This window comes from Drepanopeziza brunnea (assembly GCF_022702325.1).
Source record: "Drepanopeziza brunnea f. sp. 'multigermtubi' strain 214-2 chromosome Unknown ctg13, whole genome shotgun sequence".
Lineage (NCBI taxonomy): Eukaryota > Fungi > Ascomycota > Leotiomycetes > Helotiales > Drepanopezizaceae > Drepanopeziza > Drepanopeziza brunnea.
Window position 1 is genome coordinate 1,837,512 of NW_027094076.1, and position 25,899 is coordinate 1,863,410.

At 52.1% G+C, this 25,899-nt stretch overlaps 7 protein-coding genes across 7 annotated transcripts; 3 read left to right on the forward strand and 4 right to left on the reverse strand.

The window, feature by feature from the left end:
* Window positions 1-360: 360 nt before the first annotated feature.
* Window positions 361-1,974, reverse strand: L3040_007660 (uncharacterized protein; the record flags this gene model as incomplete). Its single annotated transcript, XM_007291765.1, has 4 exons — window positions 361-387; window positions 688-1,413; window positions 1,469-1,752; window positions 1,839-1,974. The coding sequence occupies 4 exons, from the start codon at window positions 1,972-1,974 to the stop codon at window positions 361-363; spliced, it is 1,173 nt and encodes a 390-aa protein (XP_007291827.1).
* A 1,636-nt stretch (window positions 1,975-3,610) lies between these two features.
* L3040_007661 (uncharacterized protein) lies at window positions 3,611-7,787 on the reverse strand (the record flags this gene model as incomplete). The annotated part of the gene is made up of 2 exons (XM_066154941.1): window positions 3,611-7,516; window positions 7,719-7,787. The coding sequence occupies 2 exons, from the start codon at window positions 7,785-7,787 to the stop codon at window positions 3,611-3,613; spliced, it is 3,975 nt and encodes a 1,324-aa protein (XP_066010820.1).
* Window positions 7,788-8,440: 653 nt separating this feature from the next.
* On the forward strand, window positions 8,441-10,118 carry L3040_007662 (uncharacterized protein; the record flags this gene model as incomplete). The annotated part of the gene is made up of 2 exons (XM_007291763.1): window positions 8,441-9,020; window positions 9,112-10,118. 2 exons carry the CDS (start codon window positions 8,441-8,443, stop codon window positions 10,116-10,118), a joined length of 1,587 nt encoding a protein of 528 aa, XP_007291825.1.
* Window positions 10,119-13,851: 3,733 nt separating this feature from the next.
* Window positions 13,852-16,090, forward strand: L3040_007663 (uncharacterized protein; the record flags this gene model as incomplete). Its single annotated transcript, XM_007291761.1, has 5 exons — window positions 13,852-13,891; window positions 13,987-14,459; window positions 14,553-14,603; window positions 14,688-14,932; window positions 14,992-16,090. The coding sequence occupies 5 exons, from the start codon at window positions 13,852-13,854 to the stop codon at window positions 16,088-16,090; spliced, it is 1,908 nt and encodes a 635-aa protein (XP_007291823.1).
* Window positions 16,091-18,475: 2,385 nt separating this feature from the next.
* Window positions 18,476-19,050, reverse strand: L3040_007664 (uncharacterized protein; the record flags this gene model as incomplete). The annotated part of the gene is made up of 2 exons (XM_007291760.2): window positions 18,476-18,708; window positions 18,792-19,050. 2 exons carry the CDS (start codon window positions 19,048-19,050, stop codon window positions 18,476-18,478), a joined length of 492 nt encoding a protein of 163 aa, XP_007291822.2.
* Window positions 19,051-20,107: 1,057 nt separating this feature from the next.
* On the reverse strand, window positions 20,108-20,983 carry L3040_007665 (uncharacterized protein; the record flags this gene model as incomplete). Its single annotated transcript, XM_007291759.2, has 1 exon — window positions 20,108-20,983. The coding sequence occupies one exon, from the start codon at window positions 20,981-20,983 to the stop codon at window positions 20,108-20,110; it is 876 nt and encodes a 291-aa protein (XP_007291821.2).
* A 636-nt stretch (window positions 20,984-21,619) lies between these two features.
* L3040_007666 (uncharacterized protein) lies at window positions 21,620-23,436 on the forward strand (the record flags this gene model as incomplete). Its single annotated transcript, XM_007291758.2, has 2 exons — window positions 21,620-22,792; window positions 22,840-23,436. The coding sequence occupies 2 exons, from the start codon at window positions 21,620-21,622 to the stop codon at window positions 23,434-23,436; spliced, it is 1,770 nt and encodes a 589-aa protein (XP_007291820.2).
* Between the last annotated feature and the right edge of the window lie 2,463 nt (window positions 23,437-25,899).

Consider the following 25,899-nt stretch of genomic DNA (forward strand, 5'->3'; position numbering starts at 1 on the left):
TTTTTCATACAGGAAGTAGCAAAAAAAACACACACACACACCAAAAAAAAGGAAAAGGAAAAAAAAATAACCCATCCCCCCCACCCCAATTCGAAAACCCGAAAAGCAGAGCTATGAACAGCTCCCATGTCCCACGTCCCATGCTCCCATGGGGCCAAGGCCCTGACACCAGATGGTTGCGGCATCCAGTAAAGAAAAAAAAATGGCCGTTTTTCCTCCAGCTCCAGCACCAACTCCAACACCAACTCCAACATCAACCCCCCCTCCACCCCCTCTCCCCAAAAATCCAACCAACCCACTTCTTCTCATTTCGCTCTGTGCATGTGCATTCTCCGGTTAGGCGTAACGATGGCCCGGGATCTACCAGTCTTCCTCTTCAAGATTCCACTAGAGAGAAAAAAAAAAAAAAGGTCAGCATTCGATACGGTAAGCAGGTACCGGTAGATCGATGGATGTGATGACAGCGGAGAAAAAGAAGAAAAAAGGCTTGTTTGTGGCTGTAGGTTCGTAGGCGAGGTCTTGGCTCGACAACGACAACAACAGCAACAACTTGGGAGCAGCAACGACAACTTGGGAGCAAGATCAACACACACACAAACACACATCAATCTTGACTCTTGGAATATCAAGGACAGCAATCTTTGAATCGACGGAAAGAGAGAAGGGGAGGGGGAGTCTCCAACTTACCGGCAGCTCATTGTCCTCCAGAGTGGCACACAAGAAACCGTGCTTGAACTCGTGCTCCCCGGCGCAGGTACTGCCCCGCTCGAGCACGAGCTTGTTCTCGAGCAGCATGCTCAGCGACTCCATCACGCTCTCCATGCCCTCCTCCTGCTCGCCCTCCCACTGGTCGTAGAGGTGGCGGTAGAAGTGCGCGTTCTGCGTCGGCAGCAGCTCCCGCTCGATGTCGCTGGTCGCGGCGCAGATGTCCGTGCGGACCTGGCCCCCGAGGTTCATGGCCAGGAAGAGCTCCTGGTTGGTGGCCAGGAGGCGCTCACAGACGCGGTTGTAGGCCGACGTGACCGCGCAGACGAGACTGTAGTGGCCCTCGAGGAAGCGGGAGTAGCCCTTCCACTGCGACACGACGTGGACGAGGGCCTCGCGGAAGAGCAGCGGGTGCCGGAGCTTCTGCGCCAGGAGGAGGGTGGAGTTGCAGTTGGCCGGGATCTCGGCGATGAGGGAGGGGGAGTGCCAGAGGGCCGTGTAGAGCGAGGTCGAGAAGGTCGGGAGGCAGCAGTAGAGGTCTGCGAGCCGGGTCATGTCGGAAAGTTCTCGGAGGCCGGATATGCTGTACTTCTTGTGGTACATGGCGCAGAGGAGCTTCTCGAACGCGATCTCGTCGGCGGATGTGCCCATGGATTCTTTGGGGGAGGAGTTGCTCGATGCTGAAGACTTTGAGGGAGAATGCGGAACCTGCAGACTATGTGAGCGGACGCATTTGACCATGTTCGAGGTGGGAGTCGGGCACCTTCTTCGCCGCCTCGAGCCCCCATCCGCCGTCTGGATCCATGACGGAGACATAGTCGTATCTCCACGATCCCTTCTCCGCCTCGGTCTCCTCCTTGTCCGCCGAGTCCAAGAACGTGCGAAAGAACGCCGAGTACAGTCTCAACACGACAGAGTGGACGTGGAACTCGCGCTCAAAGACTCGAATGCGCACATCCGTCTGCATACCGGAAGCCCTGAAGGCGATTGGCGTCCCCGATCCCGGGCTCGAGAGGTGAGCCCATGAGCTGTTGCGCGACATGCTGACTAGGACACGGCGAGTCAGCAACTTCCCTTGATAAGTGTGCAGGAGAACATCTGCCCCGGGCGGATGATGGTGGTGGGCTATTTACATGAAGTGATTCGTCTCGCCGCCTCGGCCTGGATCGGTGATGCAGTCGGGGTGTTCGAGGTTGGTGACTCGAGAGCCGAGACGAGGTCGATGTAGAACCGGAGGTTCATTTTTGCGAACTCGAGCGGCGGGACCATTCTGGTGAGGGTGGGGCCTGACTGTCGACGTCAACAAATAGCCGAGATGCCCGCTCCACACAACCACTCTTTATCAGCGAGCAACACTTCGGCACTACGATTTGAAGGTCGAAAGTAAGAAGAGCGCTGGCGGGTGGGAGGCACCAGACTGCGGGATGGTCGAATATAAGAGAGTCCTGAGCGAGAGGCATCGAACCGACTGGTGGCGACGAATCAAGCCATCCGCTTGCTTACAAGAGCTTAAGCAGGACCCCTCTGTCAATCCTCCTCTCCTCTACGACCGTGTACACAATCCAAGCTCCGTTGATCATGCAGACATCCCAACGGATTTGTCTCAGATATGCTTGTGCTCGAGCTCGAGCTCGAATTGAGGGGAGCCATGGGTCCGTCTGATTGCAGCCACCAAGCCAGCGCGGGTGCTACCTTCCCCACGAGCTCTCGAGTAAGGCTCACTGGCAGGCTGTCCCTTTCCTCCGTCTTGCGATTGCTCGATCCGAAGTCTGAGTAGCTAGCTTAGCATCTCATGGCATTTGATAGCATTTCAAGCATTTCATAGCATTTCAAGCATTTCATAGTATTTCATAGCATCTCATATCACATATCTCATATCACATATCTCATATCACATATCTCATATCATACCCATCCCCCCTCCCCCCCCTCACGCCCAACAGGAAGGAGCGAGCCCTCCCTTCCACCCCCTCCCCTCCCATCCCATCCCATCCCATCCCATCCCACTCCCCACCAATGCATATCTCATGCAAAAATCCCGAAACGTCAAACGAATGCACGCACGCTTCTACACTACACTACACTACATCCCACCCCACCCCACCGGCACTCCCAACTGCAGTCCAAGCCAGCCCTTCCCTCCCTCACTAGTCATGACCCACGTGCGTGCCTCGCGAGGGGAGGTCAAAGAGTAAAACGCAAGAGCGAGCGAGCGAGCGAGCGAAGCATCCGCACCAGCACCAGCGCCATCACCTAAGGTACCTACCGCGAGAGATAGATAAGGTAGGTAGTCGCACCTGTGCCGAGGATCGAATTACCAACCAAACTGGAAAAAACTTGAACCTAGAAAGACCAATAGGAATTTTATTATCATTATCATTATGATTTTTTTAAAAAAAGGTCTTCGCGCTCTCGAAAGAACGGAGAGGTTCAAGACTCTGAGGGGGCCTTACAAAAATTGGGGAGGCGAGGAATACTCACATCCTACCTCCTGGTCGTGACGAAGGTTGGTGAGGCGTTGGGGTCAATCGCCTTCTCGCGTGCTTCACTTCGTGGGTGCAAGGTTAGGAAGGATGGAAGGGCTTTGTTCAAAAAGGTACATTATACATTATCTACGTGACAAGCAGACATGCCTGTAACCTCACCGCTATCATTCTTTCCAAGTCATCGCCTGCAAACATCGCTGGGTATGTGCTCTCGGCCCCCCCCCCCCCCAGGACCGTCGCATGCTGTCGTGAAAATACAAGGTAACCACGCTATCAATTTGTTGCAAAAGGAAACTTCATCATGGTCATCTCATCCAACCCGTCCCATCGTTCCATGCTCATGTACACTGCTCCCCGCAAAACCAGATCCTCTCTCACGGGTCACTTTTTCCCTTGGTAAACCCCCCATCTCTCGCAAATCAAAGCTCGTCGTCATCGTCGTCATTATTTATGGAAGAAAGGTCCATCACCGGCCTCCGCCGGCGCTTTCCCAGCGTATACGGCGTGCGCGGCGCAGAGAGGGCCTGGTAGTGCTCATACTCGCTCTTGAATTGATGATTGCGAGGCTCCACGTCGTCGCGCTCATCGCCTGCCCCGTCGTGGCCAAGGGCGAGACGGGAAGGCCTGCGGGCACGGGTGCTGTTCACGGCAGGTGCGGGCGCGGCTTGCGAGTAGAAGTTTCGTGGGAGAATGGCCGCGGGTGGAGGGTGTGCTTCGGCTTGCATCATGTCTTCGTTGTTGCTAGGCTTCTTGGCTCCGCCTGGCTTTCGCTTCGTCGCTGGTCGGCGGGGCTCTGGAGGTGGAGCTTGTGGGATGGCTACTGGAATTGGGATTGGTGCTTGAGGTGGTGGAACAGAATATTGTAGATGCTGAGGGTGTGGCGCGTGGGATGGATATGGATACATTCCAGGCCCATGAGGGTATTGGTTTGGAGCGCCAGGATTCATCATGGAGAAGGGACCCCCCCCGTGTAGATTTTGGTAGGGGCCCGGGTGTGCGTAGGCATGATTATACTGAGACGGCGGCGGCGGTTGAGCGTAGGTGGTGTTCGGGTATGGCATCGGTGGAGGTATCGCCATGAAGAATTGACTCGGCGGGAAAGTTGAAGCTGGGACACCACCATGGTACGGAGCATCAAAGTGGCTGTCATGGGTAGCGTGTGCCGCCGTATTCTTCTCGGCCTTCTTGTTGGCATTCGTAGCATTTCTCTTGGCCATTGGAACAGCCATCTGGCCTGTCCGCCATCTCAAAGCCGTGGACGCCGAAAGCTTTCTACTCTTTTCGAGTTTCTTTCTCAATGCCTCTGCGGCGGCTGCATCCGTATCTCCATCTCCGTCGTCCTCATTGACCAAGCCTGTATGATCTATGCCGTTTTCTGGCCTAGCAGTCTGTTGTGCAGCCTTCTTCACGGGCATTCTCCGCTGCTCTGGCGCAGCTGGTGGAAGGTCCATATCAGTGGAAGTCTGTGTAACACCTGGAATCTCGGAGCCTGGACATGTTAGATCGTCGTAAGCATTCGTTACGGATGAACTATTTTGAGCCCGAGAAGCCTCCTGCGAAGCTCCTTTGCCCTTACCCTTTGCCTTGAAGGTAAGTCTCTTGGGCGAAGGCGCAATCTTGTCCTCGACTTCGGCCTCTTCATCATCGTCATCTGTCGGCTCAGCAAAGTTCTTCTTGACACCAACACGAGATGCACGCCTCTTGGGCTGTACTTCGGCGACTTCTTCGTCAAGACCGTCGCCAGCATCGCTGTTGTACTCGGACTCACTAGCTTCCTCTTTGAAATGCTTGCCCTTCTTGACGCCACGAGCTTTGCCAGCCTTGCGGCGCTTTGGTCGTGCTGGTAAAGCTTCTTCCTGAGTGAACTCATCTTCGTCTCCTATCGGATGAGACACATAGACAGACTCAGTGGTCGTAACAGCTCTCTTCCGCTTGGGTCGTCCACTAGCGGTGGTAGAGTTTTCGCCGTTCATCTCACCAGCAGGGTCAGGGGTAACCATTAGGTCCTCCTCTGCCTTGGGGATGAGCTCTTCGTGCTTCTTTCCGGATGTCTTTCGTTTCTTGGGAGCGGGAGCGGCTGGCTGAACAGGTGCAGGGATACTGTCAGCGACCACAGCACGCTTCCGCTTCCCACCCTTCTCCTTGGGGTTATTTGTTTTTGCGACTTCGTTGACGGTTGCAGTCACGCCTCGTGTCGTCTGTTCACGAGTGTCTTCTCCGGAGGCGGCTCTGCTAGCATGGCCACTGGTTGAGCCAGTCGCAACAGAAGACGAAGTTGAGGGTCGAGATTTGGCTGAAGGATAGAGCGCAGGCATGTCATCCTGCTCTGTAGACTGGATGATTTCATTGTTTTCACCAAGTCCCATATGACTTTCTTGGGCCACAGCCTTCTTTCCCCGTCCACCACGGGCGGCCTTTGGCTTTGCAGCTGCGCGGCCACCTTTTTTCTTGGGAGAAGATTTGACAGCATTCCTTGATTTCTTATCCTCGTCGCTTATGACTTTGAAGACGATTTTGGTATTCTTCTTGCCATTAGTAGGTTGCTCCTGGGTTTGCTGAACAAGGGCCTCGGCAGCCTCTTGGAGCTCAGCTTCTTGACCTTCCTCGAGCTCTCGGGATCCTACACCCGGGAGTTCATCTTCAGACTCCTCGCGATCGCCTGGCTCTGAGGCAGGAGGAAGATGGGATTGTTGGAGTTTGGATTTGGGAGCTGTTTTTGGTACTGTGGCAGCGGCCTCTCCTTTGGGCTTTGGCGGGCGACCAATCCTCTTACCGGATTTGAAAGTTGCAACGTGCGGGGTACCTTCACGCGTAGCAATCTTTGCACGGCGAGCAGGCGAGGTGGATAACTCCTGAACAACTCTTGTAGTTCGTCTCCGCTTGCCAAGGGGGGCATCTTCATCCCCAGAGTCACCGGGAGTGTTTGTCTGCTCAGTGTCCAAAGCACGCTTTCCCCTGTTTCTCTTCGGTCTGCCGTTCTCGTCTACCTCTTCCGTGGGAACGGTAACCCGGCGATCCTTGAAGACCTGAAAGCCAATGGCATCGCGATTCTTGCTATATTCGGCCATGTAGACGTCGGCCGTCTTCCGATCTTCAAAGACGACTGGGTCTAGGAAGAGAACTCGCTTCTTACGAATTTCATCATCACCGCGTCTCAATGCAGGCAAAGGAGTATCTTCGAGGAGAGTAACAGGCTTGGCCGCCTCTTTCTCGTTTGCTTTTCTTCGCTTGTTGACTTTTCCCATGATATCAGGATTCTTTATATTCCTCATGAATTCCCAGTGGATCGGAGGGACCACATCAGGATCGGATGCTTCCTCTTGTCCGCTAACCCAGGCGTTGTAGTCTCTGAACGACATTCTCAACTGCTCTCGGTATTGAGCATGAAGTCTCAGCAGCTCGGCATCACTTTCAGCAGAGAGCTTCTCATCTTCTTCCTTCTTTGCCTCAGCAGCGATTTTGGCCGCATACTTCTTGGCAATTTCATAATCGCTGGTCTCCTTGTCGCAAAGATCATATTCTTCTTGCAACTTGAACAAGACCTTTGTAGTTACAGAGGCACGATAATAGAGAGTCTCGTATGACATGTCTTCCGGGTTCTCAAGATAGTTCACGTGAGTCAAGATGGGCGTTAATTTCTTGAACTTAATTCCAGACTTGTTTAGGCGTGTTGGCTTGATCTCAGGGGTTGGCTGTTGTGATGGTACAGCACTGAATGTGGCCTCGGATACTTTGAGGGTATTTGAACTGCTTCCAAGATCTTTGGGAGATTGACTTCGCTTCGCTAAGGCTGCAGCGTCTTTGGCGATCAAAGGCGTGGGGTGACTGGTTGGGATCTCGGCTTTTTGTGGAGATTCCGTGCCATCAAATTCGTCAGAGGTCTCTGGAGTTCGGGTTCCGGACTTGCTGCTTTGATATGCTTGAAGACTTGATTTGCCATTTGGTACGGGGGAGGCTCTCGGGTCTTCCGTGTCAGACGGAGCAGCCGAAGCATCCGGCATGTCTTCCTCATCCTCGGAATCGTAGATAGTGTACTCTCCTTTGACGTAGGCAGAAACTTTGGAAAATTCGCGACGCATGTTCTGCTTCAGCAACTGCTCATTGAGGTTTCCGTCAGTAACGACTTGGTGACCGGTATGAAGCACGCCAAGATCTTGATTGCCAAGGTCCTCACGCACAGCGGCATCTTCATCTCGAGGCTTGAGCCTGGAAAAACGATCAACAAATGGTGAGTTTGGGGCAGAAGATAGAACGCTTGATTCGTCGCTATCACTGCCATATGTAAGAGGTTGAGCTGGACATGACGCCACGTGACGCATGAAATCCTGTAACTGGTCAGGAGTGAAATTCGAATAGTTGGATTGCAGCGAGACCAACCTCGGTTGTGATTTTTTCAAATGTGCTGGAGCAATTTGAACATGTAGAAGAAGTCTTGGTGGTGAGAGGAGGTGGAGGAGGAGGAGGAGGACGAGGATGAGGGATTTCTGAAGAAGTCGGCATTACTTCTCCTTCTAAGGGTGCAATTACAGCTTCCTCATGCAGGACTTGCGGCGGCGTTGCGCGAAGATCAAGCACGACACCTTTACCTCTCGCCATGGTGGAAGATGGGGAATAAATTGCTCTGTGATCTTAATTAGAATGAAGATTCCACGAGCGAAAATTGAGGTGGATGTCGAGGACGCAAATAGTCGCAGGAAACGTTTCCGGGGGAGGGGGGTGGTGGTGGTGGTGGTGCGGTGTCTCAAGTCAGTTAGTTGCGCTTGGGGAACGAATTTGAATTTGATGTGAGTGAAGGAAGAGGTAGGTGGAAGAAACGGTGGTGGATTTGAACATGGGGAAGTTATGCAGGAGGGAAAAAAATCAGCAAGCTAGCAGAATGACAATAGCAAGGGAAAAAATTGGGATTTGGTATTGTCGTTGAATATGAATTGTCTCTCTTTGGGTGAATGTCAAAGTGAAAGTCAATGTCGAAGTCGAAGTTCATTGTCGAAAGTTTGATTGATACGAAGCTACTGAACTTGGCTTGACCCCCGTCCGCTCACCAATCACGGGCCGCCCTAGTGCGGGACGGGTGGGTCCGGTGGGAACAGGCGGCGGAGAGCATCAACAGCCTCATGCAACCTCCCATCGCCGAGACCTTGACACTGATCTACACTTTACTCTGTACACCTCCAGCTCCAGCTCCAGCTCGACCTCAGTTTCCACTTCCACTTCCACTTCCACGTCCACGTCCACTGAAAACACTTGCCATGGCGACCAAAAAGTCCAAAGCTGCCGCCCCGACCGACGATGAACTGGCCCAGATGCTCGAGGGTCTCGAAGCAGATGCCAAACCTCCGTCCAAGGGAGCGACCGCCGCCTCCAAGCCAACAAAGCCGGCGGCGGCGACCCAGTCCGAGCAGGACTTGCTGGCGGAGCTGGACAATCTAGAGAATCTGGGCAACCAGCCACCATCGAGACCACACACCCCTCGCATCAGCTCCATCAAGCGAACTGCGACTGCTACACCTCCACCCGCCTCTTCACGGACGAGCGAGGAGAAGGCAGCTCTCAGGAAGTCGGGCGATAGCACACGGTCGTTCCACACCTCGTTCACGCCTTCGGCTACAAGCAGCGACCTGCAAGAAGCTGAGAAGAGGGCCTCCATTGCTCAGCCGGTTGAAGAAGCTCCTGTTGCAACTGGTGGCGGCTGGTGGGGTTCGGTATTCGCAACTGCAAGCGCTGCTGTCAAGACTGCCGAGAATGCGGTCAAAGAAATCCAACAGAACGAGGAAGCCAAGCGATGGGCGGAGCAAGTCAAGGGCAATGTTGGAGTACTGAGGGGGATTGGTGAGGCTTCTTTCGCTTCTCTCATTGTGTTTTTGAATGCAATGATTCCGTTTAATTTTTATCAAGTGCTATCACTAACTCCCTCCCCCAGGCGGCGAGCTTCGCTCCAGAGCCCTCCCAACCTTTACCAACATCCTGCACACCCTCGCACCCCCCATTTCCTCCCACGAACGTCTTCAAATCCACATCACCCACGATTTCATTGGCTACCCCTCCCTCGATCCCCTCATATACAGCACCTTCTCGCGGGTGATGGCCCAAGTGGAAGGCGGCGACCTACTAGTCATCCAACGCGGCCACGAATCAACCGCGCGTAGAAATTCGGAGGCAGGATATTCCGGCGGTAGTGCAGGCTGGAGCGACGGCCCCTGGTGGCGCCAGAGCAACGAGCACCGAGACCTGGGCTCCGTCAAGGGACTGGTGGAGGGAACGAAGTTGGTGAGAGTAAGTGCCGAAGCCTATGCCACCGAATATCTTTCCTCGCACGGCGGTCTTGAAGCCGCTGCTCAGCGCGCAACCGAGAATCTGAGCGAGTCGAACCCAGTGCGGAGCAGCGACATCTTTCTTGCTGTGCAGGCCATTTCGCATGGTGCCCCGGAAGAGCTTTTCCAAGGGTCACCCAAGGAAAAGGAAGACGGCGCTGTCGTGGAGGATAAAGAATCAGTGGACGAGTTGATCTCATTTGCCATTTACCTGCATGATCCTGTGCATAGTATTACGTTCCACACCCTTACGCAAAGCGTACCAGCGAAGTGGATGAGATGGCTTGATGCGTCATCGCCCATGACACCTGCGAGTCCAGCTTCCCCTAGCGATCAGCACAAGAGCGGGTTCTTCGGCAACGATCAGGAGGGGTGGCAACAAAGCGGATTGCCGGACGAGATTAAGGAGATTATCGAGAGCGGTGGTGTAGATCCCAGGGAGTGGGTTGCGGAGTGGGTCGAGGAGCTGCTCACGCTGGGCGTAGGTGTTGTGGCGCAGAGGTATGTTGCGCGGAGGATGGGTGTTGGAGAGGGGGGGATTGGGAAGGGAAAGGCGAGGCAGGAAGAGATTATGGAGGATGGGGGCGGGGAGGCTGCTAGGGCAGGATTGTTTTAAAGCGGGGTATCGTATGGTAGGTAGCTTTGGCGTTTTGTTTTATGGCTCTCGTGCTTCTATTCTATTCCCTCTCTTTAAGGGCGAAGCCGCTTCCACTAGTTCGTACTCTATTGATTCCCGGATTTGCGTCCGTTGAATGCAGATTTCTCTTTTTTTCCACGGCGCGATTCCCTCTTCTTCTGCCTTGCAAAACATGTCAGTCACCTCATCTGGGCCGCTGCCTGGAAACCAACCGTACGGGTCAGCTTCGAATATGCAAGAAGATGTAAAAAAAAAAACACCAGAGACTAGGTTATCCGAAAAGATCACGTGTCGAACATCTTACCACACAACCAACTTCGCCGGGGCACTTTTTCTTTTTTTCTTTTTCTTTTTCGCAACTTGCTTACTTACTCGAATGGAGTGAGTAGGAAAGGGAAAGTAGGGGTGGGTAGGTGGGTAGGTAGTGAGGATATTTCTACTTTCTTGGGGGGGGGAGAGGGGGTTTGTCTTTTCCTCTATGTAGGTATTGATTTCTCAAGGGGGGAGGGTGAAAGTATAAATCTATTTTGTACTCTTCTTTTTCTTTTTTCTAATCCTCTCTCTCCTGTGGTACTCGTCATGGTAGATTGACGGGGATGTATTGATAGTTGTGAGTATGTATGTATGTATGTATGTATGTATGTATGTATGTATGTATGTATGTATATGTGTAATATGATGACTCCTTTTATTCTCGATACTGGAGAGTGGTAGAGAGCTGGAGAGGTCCATTCCAAGTCCAACAGTTGCGGGATCGGCGCTTTTGGCGGCGTCGTAACAGCTACGGATGGGTTTCTAGCTAACTAACGGCTTCGATCCGGAAACCGATTCAAAGGGCCTGGGTACCGTAGCGTTTCCAAGTGATGTACCGGTGTAGGGACGTATACCATACCGTTTATCCTACCTCGCTGCCGACCTAGGCGAGGAGGCCCCTTCTTCGCTAGCTACCTAGGTACCTCACACCTAGGTAACTGACTACTTTCCTTGTCTCTTTCCCCAGCTTGAAATGATGGAGGAGGAAATCGGGGAATTGCCAGATCGGCTATCTTGGAGTTAGATATCTACCGTAGAGCTTGATTAGTTCCCGGTTTCGGATTCTATGGTCGGTGTGTGTGTGTATGTGTGTGTGTGTGCTGTGGCTATGGTTTTACAGCTTTTCCAACTCGTATCAGTCAGCCTTGGTAATTTGAAGGTCTGTTCTGCTGTTTCTGATATTCGTCTTTGTCCCGTCGTGGTGTCACGGGAGGAGATGATGTATGTATGCATGTACCGGTATGCAGTTTAATGGGTGGAGGATGATTGATGAGCGGGATGATGGTTGTGGCGTCTGCGTCATGATGGGCGGTCGATCTCGGGACGGGTATCTTGTCTGGGGTAATGTAAATAGACGAATGAATGGGCATCAATCGTCGGTTGAGTACTATCTGGTCTGAGGGTTTTGGTGTTAGAGCACTCCGACCTGCGGTTAGTTAAGTGACGGATCGATAGATAGGCAGGGCTAGGAGGGAGATACTTACCTAGATATTCGTGAGCCGTCTCTGAGCCCCGCGAACGCAACTCGACGGCATCGTCTAGACTGAACTAGACGACGATATACGTGTATTCTGGGTGGGCCGTTAGGGCGGTTACCATACGTAGCTTTGGTGATTCGGGAGGTCCCGACACATGGAGGTGAAGCTTTTGTTGGGGCCCGGGAATTTAATCTTGATGGGCCGGGTTACATGGTAGTCTGGAGGTCGTAAAGTCACGTGATAGAGCAAGACAACATTTGCTGATCTGACGGAGTAACTATACCAGTCCACGAATGTTTCTCTGTATGTAAGAGTTGGGAAGGCTGATTGCAATGTATATTGTGTCTCGTGGCCCGCGAGAGAGAGCCATGCGGTTTTTTGTACCTACCCGCAGCCATCCTCCTCGATTCGCTCTCACACACGCTTCCGGTGCCCTCACTTCAACTTTCTCTTTTCACGTACTGCTTGCTCTTTTCCGGATGCCTGATTCTCACCGAACACATGTCTCCCTCTGTCCGACTCATCGTCACATACCTACCTAACGGTACCTACGCAAAGTTCTCGACATGCACAAGCACGGTGGGGAGAAGCGGTAGATACGCACGCACGCACACACTCACTCACCGTCTCACACGCACACAACAAGCCTACCGGTACTCCGTAGGCGAGGCATAAGCAAAGAGAGCCGAGGCGACAAGGAAAAGCAAGCCAAGATTCGGACGTCCCAAGCTCTGCTCAGTGCTTTGCTTCTCATTTCCCCAATACGAATCCGAATGCGAGATAACGCCTTGTGCCTCTCCTACCTACTACTATAGGTACACTATACTACCGAACTCACACCATCGTCATCAACTTCTAGACGAGAATATTTGACAGCTCAAGGTCCGGCATCAGTTCCTGCGTCGGCAACAGTTCCTGCATCAGCATCAGCATCAGCTCCAGCAACAGCAACAGCAACAGCAGCAGCAGCAGCAACAGCTCCAGCATCGGCTCCAGCTCCAGCATCAGCTCCAGCATCAGCATCAGCTCCAGCATCAGCATCAGCACCGGCACCAGCAGCAGCATCAGCTCCACTACGATACTGCCCTGTCACGACCGCCTCCACCGCCTCCACCACCTTCACCGCCCCCACCTGCACGCGGCGTAGGGCCTGTATCGATATCGATATCCAGCTACGAGAGCCGCATACTTTCAGGAAGACTGATATACAGGGGAGATGTTTGACGTGAGTCTGGTCTTCTTTGGGCTGCGTTGAATCTCGGAATCGAATCTACTCCGTACTGGGCTCGTCTTGAATGGGAATCGCTTGCACATGAAGTCATTTTGCGGTTGTACTGCCCGTGCCATTTACTTCGGGGAGAGAGAAGCTAGGTTTGGCAGAAGTCTCGAGTCTAGACTCGCTCATCAATCAGCCTGCTGCATCACCAAGCAAAGCCAAAGCTGGAAGGAGCTGGTTGAGCGATATCATATCCTGCCATTTATATGCTCTGCTCACTTTTGGCAGTACCAGAAGTTGTTGTCGTCGTCGCCGTCGTCGTCGTCGTCATCGATGTTGTCGTTGTTGTCGTTGTTGTTGTTGTTGTCGATGTTGTCGATGTTCTCGATGTCGTCTTCTTTGTCACAAAACGCGTTCCGCTTGTTTCTCTCATCGTCATTGGGTTGAAATATGACGTCACCTAGTGGGCCCAATCCCTGCCCCATAGAAGTTCCGCCCCGCCTGTCCCACCCCCCACCCGCCCACCTGCTCTCCAGCCCAGTGGCAGCTCCAGATCTGATTTTGAACCTGATTCTGCCACATTCTGCCATTCCCTTGGGCCCTTAAAGCAATCTCCGTCACTTCTCCATCGGCGTATTTGCTTCTACTTATAGAAGTATTCAAGAAAGTCGCGTTTGTTCAGAGCAACCTCCCACCTCTCTCTCACCTCCCACCTCCCATCCCCATACCCGGTACAGCATCACGCATCACCATATCATCGACGATTGTGGCCTCTTGTTGACCATCCCTCCTTTCTCCCCTCTTCCCTCCCATTCGGGGGCTCTCCCTCCTCCCTCCTCTCTCTTCTCTCTTCTCTCCTCCACTCCTTCCTCTCGTCGCTTACTCAATCCTCCTCGCTCTTTCTCTCCACTATTCCGGTCCTTTCAACGCATCCGCACGCATCTCGAACTCGCCATTCTACTATACCGGACACCGTATTCTGACCATGTCGCTCTCACAGTCTATCAAGAACTTGATCCGTCATGGTCCGCCTCCTCCTTCCTTGCATCCCTCCGTCCCTCCCTCCCTCCTTCGCAGCTACTCTCCGTCACGCTCAGATACATAGCTGATCCCCCAACAGGTAAGCAGGGCCGGGCTTCTCAGCCTCCGCAGGACGAGGCAACGACCCATGTCTCGCCTATCAACATCCATAAACACCACCACGAGCACGCCCCGCCGCCGCAACACTACGCCCATACCGATCCGACCATGAACATGCAACAGCAGGGCGCCCAGGGCCACGAAGCCTACTCGACGGCCGACCTTGATGGGCGGAATCGTGGCGCGCAGGCTGGAAACGCGGCGGCTCATGCAGCGGAGAAGAAGCAGACCAAGCAGAAGAAGGTCGACCACGAAGAGCTGGCACGTATCGTCGCCGAGGAGAACGAGAGCAAGGGGAAGCTACCCCGCTACCCCGACCTGCAACGATGGCAACTCATTGAGAAGATGGGCGACGGGGCTTTCAGCAACGTATATCGCGCGCGGGACCTCGAGGGAAACGCGGGCGAGGTGGCTATCAAGGTTGTCCGCAAGTTTGAGATGAACTCTGGTCAGGTAAGCAATCCCTTCCTTGACATAGCTCTTCATCTCTGGGAATTTGAAAACCCAATCTTTCGGAATATTTAGCCAACCTGTGCGCTGGTATAGGGCGAGGCTGCTCTCCATCCGGATTTCAAGAAACAGCCTAAGACTGTGGAGGTGCGCATATTTTTCTATTTACAATGATTGGGTTATATCAGATCTATTTGAACAAGCTCCGAGGCTGATGTGTGCCTTCTACAGAGAGCGAATATCCTCAAAGAGGTCCAGATCATGCGCCAACTAGACCATCCCAACATCGTCAAGCTGATCGACTTCTCCGAATCAAAGCAGTACTACTACATCGTGTTGGAGCTGGCACCAGGTGGAGAGCTCTTCCATCAGATTGTACGCCTCACATACTTCAGTGAGGATTTGGCCAGACATGTCATTACTCAGGTCGCAGAGGCTTTGGAGTATTTGCATGAGGAATGTGGTGTCGTTCACAGGTTCGCCCCCCCCCCCCCCCCCCCTTTTTTGTTTCTCCCCCCGCTGACGTCATTTATAGAGATATCAAGCCTGAGAACTTGCTATTCTCGCCTATCCCCTTTATGCCATCCAAGAATCCAAAACCAAAAGCGCCCGAGGATGAAGATAAGGTCGATGAGGGCGAATTTGTTAAGGGCGTTGGCTCTGGCGGCATTGGAAAGATCAAGATTGCCGATTTTGGACTCAGCAAGATCGTGTGGGACAACCAAACCATGACGCCATGTGGAACAGTTGGCTACACGGCACCCGAAATCGTCAAGGATGAACGCTACTCCAAGAGCGTAGACATGTGGGCCATGGGATGCGTGCTTTACACATTGCTCTGTGGATTCCCTCCGTTCTACGATGAGAGCATTCAAGTGCTTACCGAAAAGGTCGCTCGAGGCCAATACACATTCCTGTCGCCTTGGTGGGATGATATCTCCAAGCCCGCCCAAGATCTCGTTTCTCACCTCTTAACCGTCGACCCAGCGAAACGTTACACAATTACCGAATTTCTCGCCCATCCATGGATCAAGCAAAACCAAGACCCAACATTTGCCGCCTTCGATGCACCACCTCTTGCCACTCCTGCTGTCGAACGTCAAAAGCAACTCGGTATCAACCCAGCTCTCCTCGAGTCCCCAGGTGCTGGCAAGCGTATGGATTTCCGTAGTCCTGGCCAAGTCAATCTTCGCGAAGTCTTTGATGTCAGTTACGCTGTCCACAGACAAGAGGAGGAAGGCAAGCGCCGCAAGAACTTCAAGCCCGGATACCGCAATACCGTCGCCATGAACGGCCTCAACCCTATCGACGATGACGAGTTTGATGAGGAAGAGGAGGATGAGGAGAACGCCAATAATGGCATTCCCTCTAAGGTCCCCAAGGCCAGAGACACGGATGTGCATCAGGTCGAGCAAAGCCTGCGAAACACAAACTTAAATGCCGCGGCTGCGGCTAGAGTCCCACCTGCGCAGAAGGGCTATGGACAGCATAGTGCGGCGGTCACTGCCGCGGCGAAGCAACAGGTTAGGCAGCGAAAGGGTAACTTTGAGCTAAGTCTGGACAACTCGACGCTGCTGGGCCGGAGAGCCAAGAAGGGGCCAAGTAATCTACGGGAGTCGCAATTGGCAGAGTGAATATTCAAGGGAAAATTTAGAGTGTTTAGTTCACTCGGGTGTTGATGCTGTCAATGCAGACGGCAAGTCATTGGCAATGAAGTACACGAGGGTATGATTCAGGGACCAATCATTCGTGCCTGGCGTTCAGGAATGCTTAAAACGTTCGTTTGCGGTTTATGATCCTATGGCCTGAGCATTTAGTATCCTCATGCTTCGTTACGTATTGATTGGCTTTTCTTTGTTGCGTACTACACGAGGCCGGGGAATGGATGAGGTTTGGTTCCGGATCCGGGTCTGCCTTCATAGAGTGGCGGCCCAATAACATGATTGAATGAAGCGAGAAATTCCATACAAAGAAAACACCGATTTCGAATCGCAACGTGTCTGAGAACAGCTACATGATCACCAGAACATCTATTTACTTATGCAATGTTACTATTTATTGTTTATTGCTTATTGCTCCTCACCTTTTGCCGACATCCGAAAGAAGAAAGAAGTGGATACGGTTGGGTATGTGGTGGATGATGGTGGTGGAAGGTGCCGATGTTGAAGTAGCTCGGTCAGAAAAATAATTGCAGCCGAAGAGTACCACGCTGATATTGCGATGCTCTTGATGGCGGCGACTTTGGGTGTCAAGTAAAGAGCTTGCTCTTCGTTCTATCACGTACAAAGTACTCTCAAGGAATAGATAGGATGTGCAGGATGTGTCCGACCACCGGCACCGAGAGAGAGAGAAAGCTTGGAGCCTTTTCTTTTGAAATGAAATGAAATGAAATGACCTGGAGGCTATTTTTTTTTCTACAGTACATACTCCTAGGTAGAACTGCTGCTAATAGCGGCACATAAAAACCACTTTTCCGCACCAACACCAAGGGGGTCGAGACTTCGGAAGTGGTCAGTCAACAAACACTCCCTCGGGTGTTTATTGGTTGGTTCTGTTCTTTGGGCGAGGGGGGGGGGTTGCGGTTGAGGAAATCCGTTGATCTTGAAAAATCTGATTGTTTGGTAGACCTCGATGCTAGATGTGAAGCTGGAGTCGCCTCTCTCTCTCTCTCTCTCTCTCTCTCTCTCTCTCTCTCTCTCTCTCTCTCTCTCTCTCTCTCTCTCTCTCTTTTCTTTTTTTCTTCAAGACTTTAGAGAGGTGTCTAGACGTAGCTGGAAGGATATATGCTTGCTTGCTTACTTGCTTGCTGGTAGAGACAAGCAGTTGGAAAGACGGGGAGAGCTAGCTATATAGCCCATGGCTTGTCTCTATCGTATGGCTGAAAGTGGGCATACAGAGCGGGATAGGCGTGGAGTAGGCAGTGAGTAGCCAGCGAGCGAGCTGTACCGAGGCGGGTGTGGATTATTTTGTTGCTCGGGTTATCATGCTATGTAAGCGAAAGTCACGGTGGAGCGAGCAGATTCTGGGGAAGGATTCGCTAGCGAGCAGGTGTGCAGGTGAGGAGGTGAGTTATGCTTTGTGATTGATTCCGTATTGAGGTTAATCGTTATCAAAAAGGGTTTTTATTTTTACATCTGTTTATTGTTTGATTGTGGCGGGTCGAGGGGCTGGGGTGATGGTCTCTCACTCACTCACTCACTCACTCAGCCCCCTTCTGTTCTATCTCGCGGCAGGAGTTTCTTTCTGACGACCGAGTAGTCATGGTCGGTAGGATATCACATCAGGTCCAGGGACAGAAAGAGGTTCATCGGATAGCTAGATGGTTGCATATGGTTGTAATAGGATAGGTCTGAGCATCTAAAGGTGACGATCAATACCTACGAGGAGAATCGCGCAGCGGAAGTAGCGAGTCTGGTGCGCTTCTCGGAAGTCAATCCAAGCTCTTGCTTGTACATACTACCTACCCTATTGATAGTAGTCCCAAGCAATCTTGATGTTCCTGGCCGTGGGCTTTCTCTCAGGGACTAGGCTCCGCGAGAAGTCGTCACTGTAAAGATACTCAAATATGAGCACTCGCTGACTTTGAAGGGGGTTGGTTATGCTTGCCGTCTTTCTACAAATCACCAAACATATATCTATCTCTGCACTTTTTCGGATTTCTGGTGTATTCTAGAGTGGATTAGAGTTACCGGGCAACTCGATTGTCCAAGCACCTTCCTGTCCAGGGTCCGCTTTTGCGCAGCCATGTTCTCCTATATTAACGAAATGCATCCTCGCCGGCCAACCAAACGACGCAACCCACTCTCCAAGTCGACGACAGCTTTGTCGAAAGCCAAAGTCTGGCGTGCTGTAATTTCATAGCCCCATATCTGCAATTCGTTCCCGACCTATAATTATAGTAGAATAAGCGGCATTCCCTCAAAAGAGACAGACCGAAGGTTCAAAAACATGCATGCTGAGTCGAGAAAGCCTGGAAATATGAGCTGAGTTGGGAGGGAGTACGTACATCCAAGTGGGAATCAGATCACACCCAGGCCCTTCATCGCAAGCTCAGCGGCGTCGTGCCTTTTTCCCGAGTCAAGAAAGACAGCGCCGATTAAGGCCTCAACGGTGGCACTCATGGTGACAGGCGGAACCTCTCCATTAACGAAGGCACGATGCTTGTTGATGTATTTCTCGAGGCCACAGTTCCGACCGCATTGAACCAGGTGACGGTTGCATGCGAGCTGGGCCATGTCTCGACTACCGGTACCTTTTATGCCCGGTTAGTAACCAGCCTAATGTTGAAATCTGAATATCACCAGGGATATATATGAAGAGGGGCACTGAACTTACAGCGAGTCTCGTGTCTCTTGTGGTACCAGTTGCAAAGAATGACGGTGCTCAGGATTCCGTCTCCCAACATTGCGAGTCTCTTGTTCCCATCCAGGATTCCGTGGTCCCCGATCTTGGTAACACCATTCCCGGCCGACTGAAGCGCCTCTTGGAGTAGCCTAGGGTCTTTGAAGGCATAGCCAAGCAATCTCTCGAGTTCTTGCTGAGTTTGTAGGCGTGCGGCGGGAGAACGAGACTTTTTGGTCTTCCGAGAAGGCATCGTAAAATCAGATTTGGTTTTCAGGTACCTAGATTAGATGCGGCGCGGTGGTTTAAAGAAGGATGTGGAAGTCTTTCTTTGCGTAACATGTAAATGGGTTTGAGGCCCGAGAAGAGGTGGAGATGAGAACAGATAGTCTCTCAATCTTAAATGCAGGAGGAGACAAGCACCTCGATTTTGGATGGGACGAGAAATTGCTTCGCTTTTCGAGAGTCGGGGTCTCTTTGAAAGATTCCAAGACCATGTGGCAAGCAACAAGAGCAATGTCGACAGCGGAGAAGTTCATAGAGGAAATGTTGTGAAGCGTGAAGGTCAAGCTCTCCAGTCTCCCAGTGACTGAATTCTCCACCCAAGATGCTCTATTCAAATATAGCTGCTATCGATTCAGTTCTCAAAGCCTCCGTTAAACGAGAAAAGCTGCAAGGTGATAATGAATGACACAAAGTGAGCAATGTAAATGTAGGAGTGCTGAAGTGTACACTATTGATATGTAGCCCTTGACGGAGACAGAACGATCAATACGGGTCAAGGGAGGCATGTGCTAAAGCCGAAGCATGTTTTCCAAACGGCAAAGCGTTTGCTCGGTGATTGCGATGTGAATGTGGAACATGACAAAAGCAAGCGGAAGGCACACGCGGATACAGCGAGCTAAAGAACAACCTACCTGGCTTTCCTGTGGTCTAGACGGGCACAGATTTGAATCTTGCTCGAGCCTGGTTGAGCGAACTGGATGAATTCAAGGCAGAGGATTGAGGGAGATGGGGTTCGGGAAAGAAAGTGTGGTCGTATAGCTCAAAAAGAGGGAGACCTTGGCCCGTTTTGATACCGGCTTCGGATCACCATTCGGCACGGGGGGTTCCCAGCTCACGAGCATACAGAGTTATGCAAACTCTCATCAGGTGGTTTCAGATGAATCCACGCAGTAGAAATCCATTTCAGGCTGTAAATGATTATAAGCGAGAGCACATGAGCCAAATTCTTCATCGTAAAAACCTAGAAGTCGGAGTCTTTGCCAGCTGCGGATTGTTATCAAGAATCACACACGTACTTGTACGCATCAAGCAAAAACCGCAATGCTCTTGCTCAATTTGCCGCTGCCCCCATGCATTAATATCGCATCCAGCCAGACCCGATCACTCTCCTTATCCCATCCTCGCTCTGCTCCCCATGCGACGACTTTTTCATTCCGGGCCACAACCTCTCCTAGCCCAGACATCATGTCCCCCGTCCTGCTTACCGAAGAGTATGCGTCGAACTCGACGACCTGGATGCTGGGAACATCGCGCAGGACCGCCTCTAGCAGATTCTTACAAAACCGCTCGTAAAACCCCTCACTCTTGCGGAACCCAGCGAAGATGGCATCGCTAGGATCGCATTCCACAAAGACCTTCAGGACCCTAACATTTGTGCAGTCCTTCAATCCCAACTGCTCGTTCACGACCCATCCTTGCGGGGGGTTGTTCCATCCTGGTCCCACACGCAGCTGCAGAGACGTAAGGGACTCCCGAGCACGAGCTGGCAGACGAGCCAGAAGAGGCTTCTTGGTCTTGAAGTATTTGCCGGGGTAAGTAGGGAAGATTCGGAAGGTATGAGTGCTGAAGAAGTTGTGTACACTTTCGAGATAGATCTGCCGTGAGACCCTGAAGAGCGCAAAAATCTGCATTCGGTGAAAGAGTTTAAACAAAGACGGGTCCAGGTCTATCGCATCTGGCACGCAGGCAAAGACCAGAGAGTAGATTTTGTTCCGCAATTCCGAGGGCAAGCGTGCAAACGGGAAGGGCTTCGTCTTGGTAGTGGAGTCTTCATCTTCGGATGTGTATGCAGAGGTGAAAGTCGAGGAGGACGGTGTCGTGAATTTCGAGATCTGGGGAGTTGCCAAAGCACTCTTTGGCTTAGATCGCAGGACCAGATAGTTGTTTGCCCTTCCTTTCATTGCGCTTGAGATGTTTGTTCGTAAGCAAAGGTTGTGGTCTCTGGCGGGGTAGGCTGTCGAGTGGAGAAGGTTCGTCGAGTAGTCTCAGAATAACTCGGGATCGTAGACGCACGGTAGATATAATTGATTAATGAATCGACTAATTGATTGACTGAATGGAAACTATTTAACAAGAGGATCTTCTAGGTGATTGATGCTTGAAGTTTGTGGAGGACTGTAGAGGTGCAACGGGATCGAATTACTCTCGAGACGGCGAATGCGTGAAGCACCAGCCGTCTAGTATCCAATTCTTTGGCATGCCATTTCTTCTCGAATATCGGTTTCAGCTCGAGACCTATGGAAAGGATTATCGAATCAATTTCTGTATCCCGATTTCTGTCAACTTTGAGGGAAGAAGAGGAGCTCGAGGGAAGGAGGAATTATATAGTCGAGGAATCACTGACGAAGCTAAGCAAGGCAGCTAGCCCCGATGCGGTCTAGACTGAGACTGACTAAGTACTGTACGTGCCTCCAAAATAATTCTTGGATGCGGGTGCTCCCCAGCTCCAGGTCCTGCTACCTCTCCTCCGAGACAACGACACAGCGTATCTTCTTAATTGAACATACCTGTGTACAATACTTCTCTTCTCATGCAACATGCTGCCTTTATCTAGGACAGGCACTCGCTCTCTGCGAAACCCTGGACTCAGGACGACGTCAGCGACACATCGGATAGCCTCCTCGCCGGTATGGATTCGCTCGATTGCGCGCAACAACAAACCGAACAATGCTCCCAAGAAACCGACGGAATTCAGCAGACCAGTTGGAAAGCCTGCTCCAGCGGGGCCAGGAGGAGTAAATGCAGCTTTCAACCAACCCGTACAAGGCGCAAGGAGCAGTAATAAGTCTGGCAAACCCGAATACTCCAAGAACCAAGAAGAGATCAGCAAAGACGCATCCCCAGAACGCAATAAGATCTCCCAATCTGCCGCTGCGAACGCAAAAAATGCTGGGAGCCGGGGCAAGGAGTCCACAGAGTTCTCGGAGAAGCAAGAGGAGTTCAATACACCGGCCTCGCCTGCTGAAAACACAGCTCCTCAATCCACATCGCCGTCTGCTGTCGATCCTGCAAAAACCCAGATCCCACCCCAGCCTTTACCGGATTTGACGCAGGGAATCCCATCGACGTTGGAATTTGAGGCAATGGGCCGCACAATGAAGACTCCACTGAACTTGACAGAGGCGGAGGAGCAAGAAGCTCCAGGTGGAGGAGGTAGAGGTCGTGGGGAGCTTCCGGCATCTGCATACGTGTCTTCGACCGAGAAGAGACGATTGCAATGGGCGAATTATATGTACGCCGCGTTCGCTGTCACCGTGGCGACTGGGACTGTTTTCCTAGGCCGAAACTGGGAGACTGAGGAGGAGGAGCTTTCACATCCAGATGCGCCGTCAGGATGGGCTGTTGGCTTGATTTGGGCCCGTGCAAAGGCTCGATTGGGAGACCAGCTGAACTACTACAACGAACCAGCCTTCCGGAAGCTGCTGCCCGATTCCCATCCCATATTTGAGCGCCCATATACCCTGGTTCTGAGTATGGAGGATCTCCTAGTTCACAGCGAGTGGACACGAGAGCACGGATGGCGAATGGCAAAGAGACCCGGAGTGGACTATTTCCTGCGATACCTGAGCCAGTACTATGAGCTTGTCATTTTCACCAGTCAACCTTGGGCGATGGCGGAGCCTATCATTCGAAAGCTGGATCCATACCATATAGTTACATGGCCGCTATTCAGAGAGGCTACCCGCTATGAGAATGGCGAGTACATCAAGGTAGGTTCTTCCCACAGAATATGAATGGATCACGCTGATACATCCAGGATCTCTCTTATCTCAATCGTGACCTCTCAAAAGTAATCCTCATCGATACAAAAGCCGAACACGCCCAGAAGCAACCCGAAAACGCCATCATCCTGAAGAAGTGGGAAGGCGACCCAAAAGACACCGAGCTCGTCGCTCTAATCCCCTTCTTGGAATACCTTCACACAATGGCAACTCCCGATGTTCGGAAAGCCATCAGCTCCTTCGAAGGCAAGCACATCCCTACGGAGTTTGCGCGCCGAGAAGCGATCGCCAGAAAAAAGTTCCACGAACAAATCGCCGAGGAGAAGAAGCAGCGCCCTAAGCGCTCTGGTGTTGGAATGTTCAGCAATGCGCTTGGAATCAAGCACCAAAACATGATGATGGATCCAGCAGATCAATCACCAGCCGAAGCCTTCGCACAGGGCAAGATGTTGCAAGACCAAGCTCGTGAGAGAGGACAACGCAACTACGAGGCCTTAGAGAAGGAGATTCGGGAGAATGGCGAGAAGTGGCTCAAGGAGGAAGCAATGCTGGAGGAGAAAGCCAAGGAGGAAGGTATGAAAGCTATGAAGTCTGGTTTCACAAGCTATCTCGGTGGTGGTGGCGCGAAATAAGATGCCGAAGAGGCGATCAGAGGTCGGAATAGTGTACGAAAGACAAAGGATGACGGACGAGTGCCATGATAGAGCACTCGATGTATATTTTTGGCTTTTCGTGGATACCAGCTCGCATCTCTTCTCTTTACGAAAATGCCGAACGTGCCTGCGCATGGAGGGTGAGCGCGCAGGCGATGGGCATACGAATCGAGCGAATCTGGGTCAGCTGTTGGCTATCTAGATGCTAGGCAGCAGCACAATTGTACGATAGTGTCATGACAATGGTCAGGCTTGGAAGACTGCACTTTGGGCATTATTAACACTGTGATGTCGATGCAGGTGGACCTAGCGGAGTCTTGGATGTTGGGCGAGGCGTTGTTGCACGACCTTGCGGCTCCTCGCATACACGGCGACCTCGTGGCGCAGAAGCCCTATTGCAACACAGCCAGAAGTCTTGAGATGTAAGTGCAGCTGATGAGAAATGTGGCATGCTGTTGATGTTTCCTGGCCGCTGCTTCATGAACACTATCAAATGACCAGTGTCACCGACGTCGTTGTTCTGTGCTGTGAAGGCAAGCCTCATCGAGCCGAGTAGCAACGGGCGCGAGGATGTATAGTACGAAGCTTTATATCTTCCTCAGCATCACATCATACTATTCGCTCCTGCAAGACTTCCCTCTTTTCCTCTCCGATCCTAGCTTTCGCAAATCAACATGATCCGCCTTATCACCATCTGCGTCCTCACTCTCTCTCTCCTCCTCGCCTCCACCTTCGCCGCGCCGGCCGAAGCCACCAACAACACCATTGCCGCCGGAGACGCAGCCAGCGGCAGCAGCAGCAGCAGCTGCTGCTGCTGCAGCTGCTATAGAGACTGCTACTGGAATATCGCGGGTATGAAAGCCTACTGTGACAACTGCGGCGCTCAGCCAACAGATTACCAGTACGTCTCCTGTTCACATTCCTCTGCGGCCATCCAGAATGTGATGTGAGGTGACGCCGAAGATATGGATTGTGCGGCTGATGTGCTGAGTGCAGGAAGGCGCAGTGCTTCTCCAACGTTTGCTGCGAGTGTCTTTGCGATGGTTAGCTTGCACGGTTGACGCTGGATCTGATTTCAAGTTCCCTCTCGTCATCGAGGACAATAGCCTGACTGCGTTGTTCGTTTGTTTTGTGTTTGGTCGTACGGAAAATAGCAGTCGAGGCTGGGAATGCATGACGACATAATAGTAATGGAGATTCTGAGCAAATAGCAGTAGCCTCGCCAACTGCTTCTATTTCCAATCCATATATTAATGATCCGAAAGGGTCCCTGTATTCCCCAACCTCTCCCCCCAAGATCGACAGTGCATGACCCGATGCAAGATCTGTTCTACCCGTCTGACACAAATCCACTATTCTATTCCATTCCTCTCCCGCGAACCGCTCATGAGCAATCTCGTCCAGTGGTCCATCAGCTCAGTGTCTTCCACCCTTCTTCTTTGCCTCGCTTCTGCACCAACCCGCACCCGAATCCTGATTCCCCAAGCCCCCAAGCGTAGCATATGCAGTTTCCCATGTCGATCGTACTGCATGAATCTATCGATGAACCGTCTGACCCCGATAACGCTTTCTCGGTGCCCTTTTCCCGTACAGCGCGTCACATACATACCAATTAGCGAGCTGAGAATACAAAGCGATACATGTACATGTACATCCATGCCCAGCCTCGCCAGCAAACAACGATCGGTCCACATGGTCCTGAACAAAAATAGAACTTGTACATATAATAATGCTTCCTTCAATCCTCGTTCTCGTCTCTATCACCCAAGAAAGAATCAGAAATTGAACTTCCCATATCTGTCTTGACATCCAGCTCGGCTAAATAACAACAACAACAACAACAACAACAACAACCTCCACCCCCATACTAGCTCACAACACTTCTCTCACACCACCACCACCACCACCAAAATGCCTTCCCATCTCACCATCCTCAACCCTGTCACCCTAATCCTCCTCCTCCTCGTCCTTCTTCTCGCCCCAACAACCCTATCCCTCCCCACAGAAACCACCACCACCACAGCCTCAAAAGCCCGCCACCTCCTCCCCGCCGCCCCAATCGCAATCTCAAACCTCGCACCAAGACGCGCCCCCTGCGCCCCCAACTGCCGGAAACCCCAGTACGACGAAGCGTACTGCACCTCGTGTGATTCACTGAGCGGCTATGCGTAAGTCAAACAAACTCCCTCTCCCTGCTCTGAGTCCCCCCTCACTCCCCCTCTCTCTATCAATGTCTCTTCTCCCATCCTCCGATCGGGTTTTCCAGGGACGTGGACGATGCGGCTAGACTATAGATATATCTGAATTCTTCGAATGAACGCTGACATTCCTCCTCCGTTCGTTGGAAAACAGACAGATGGTCTGCGACACAGCCAGTCAATGCGAGTGTTGGTGTTCATAAAGCCAACACCTGCCCTTCCTCCCAACAGCCGCACTCCTGCT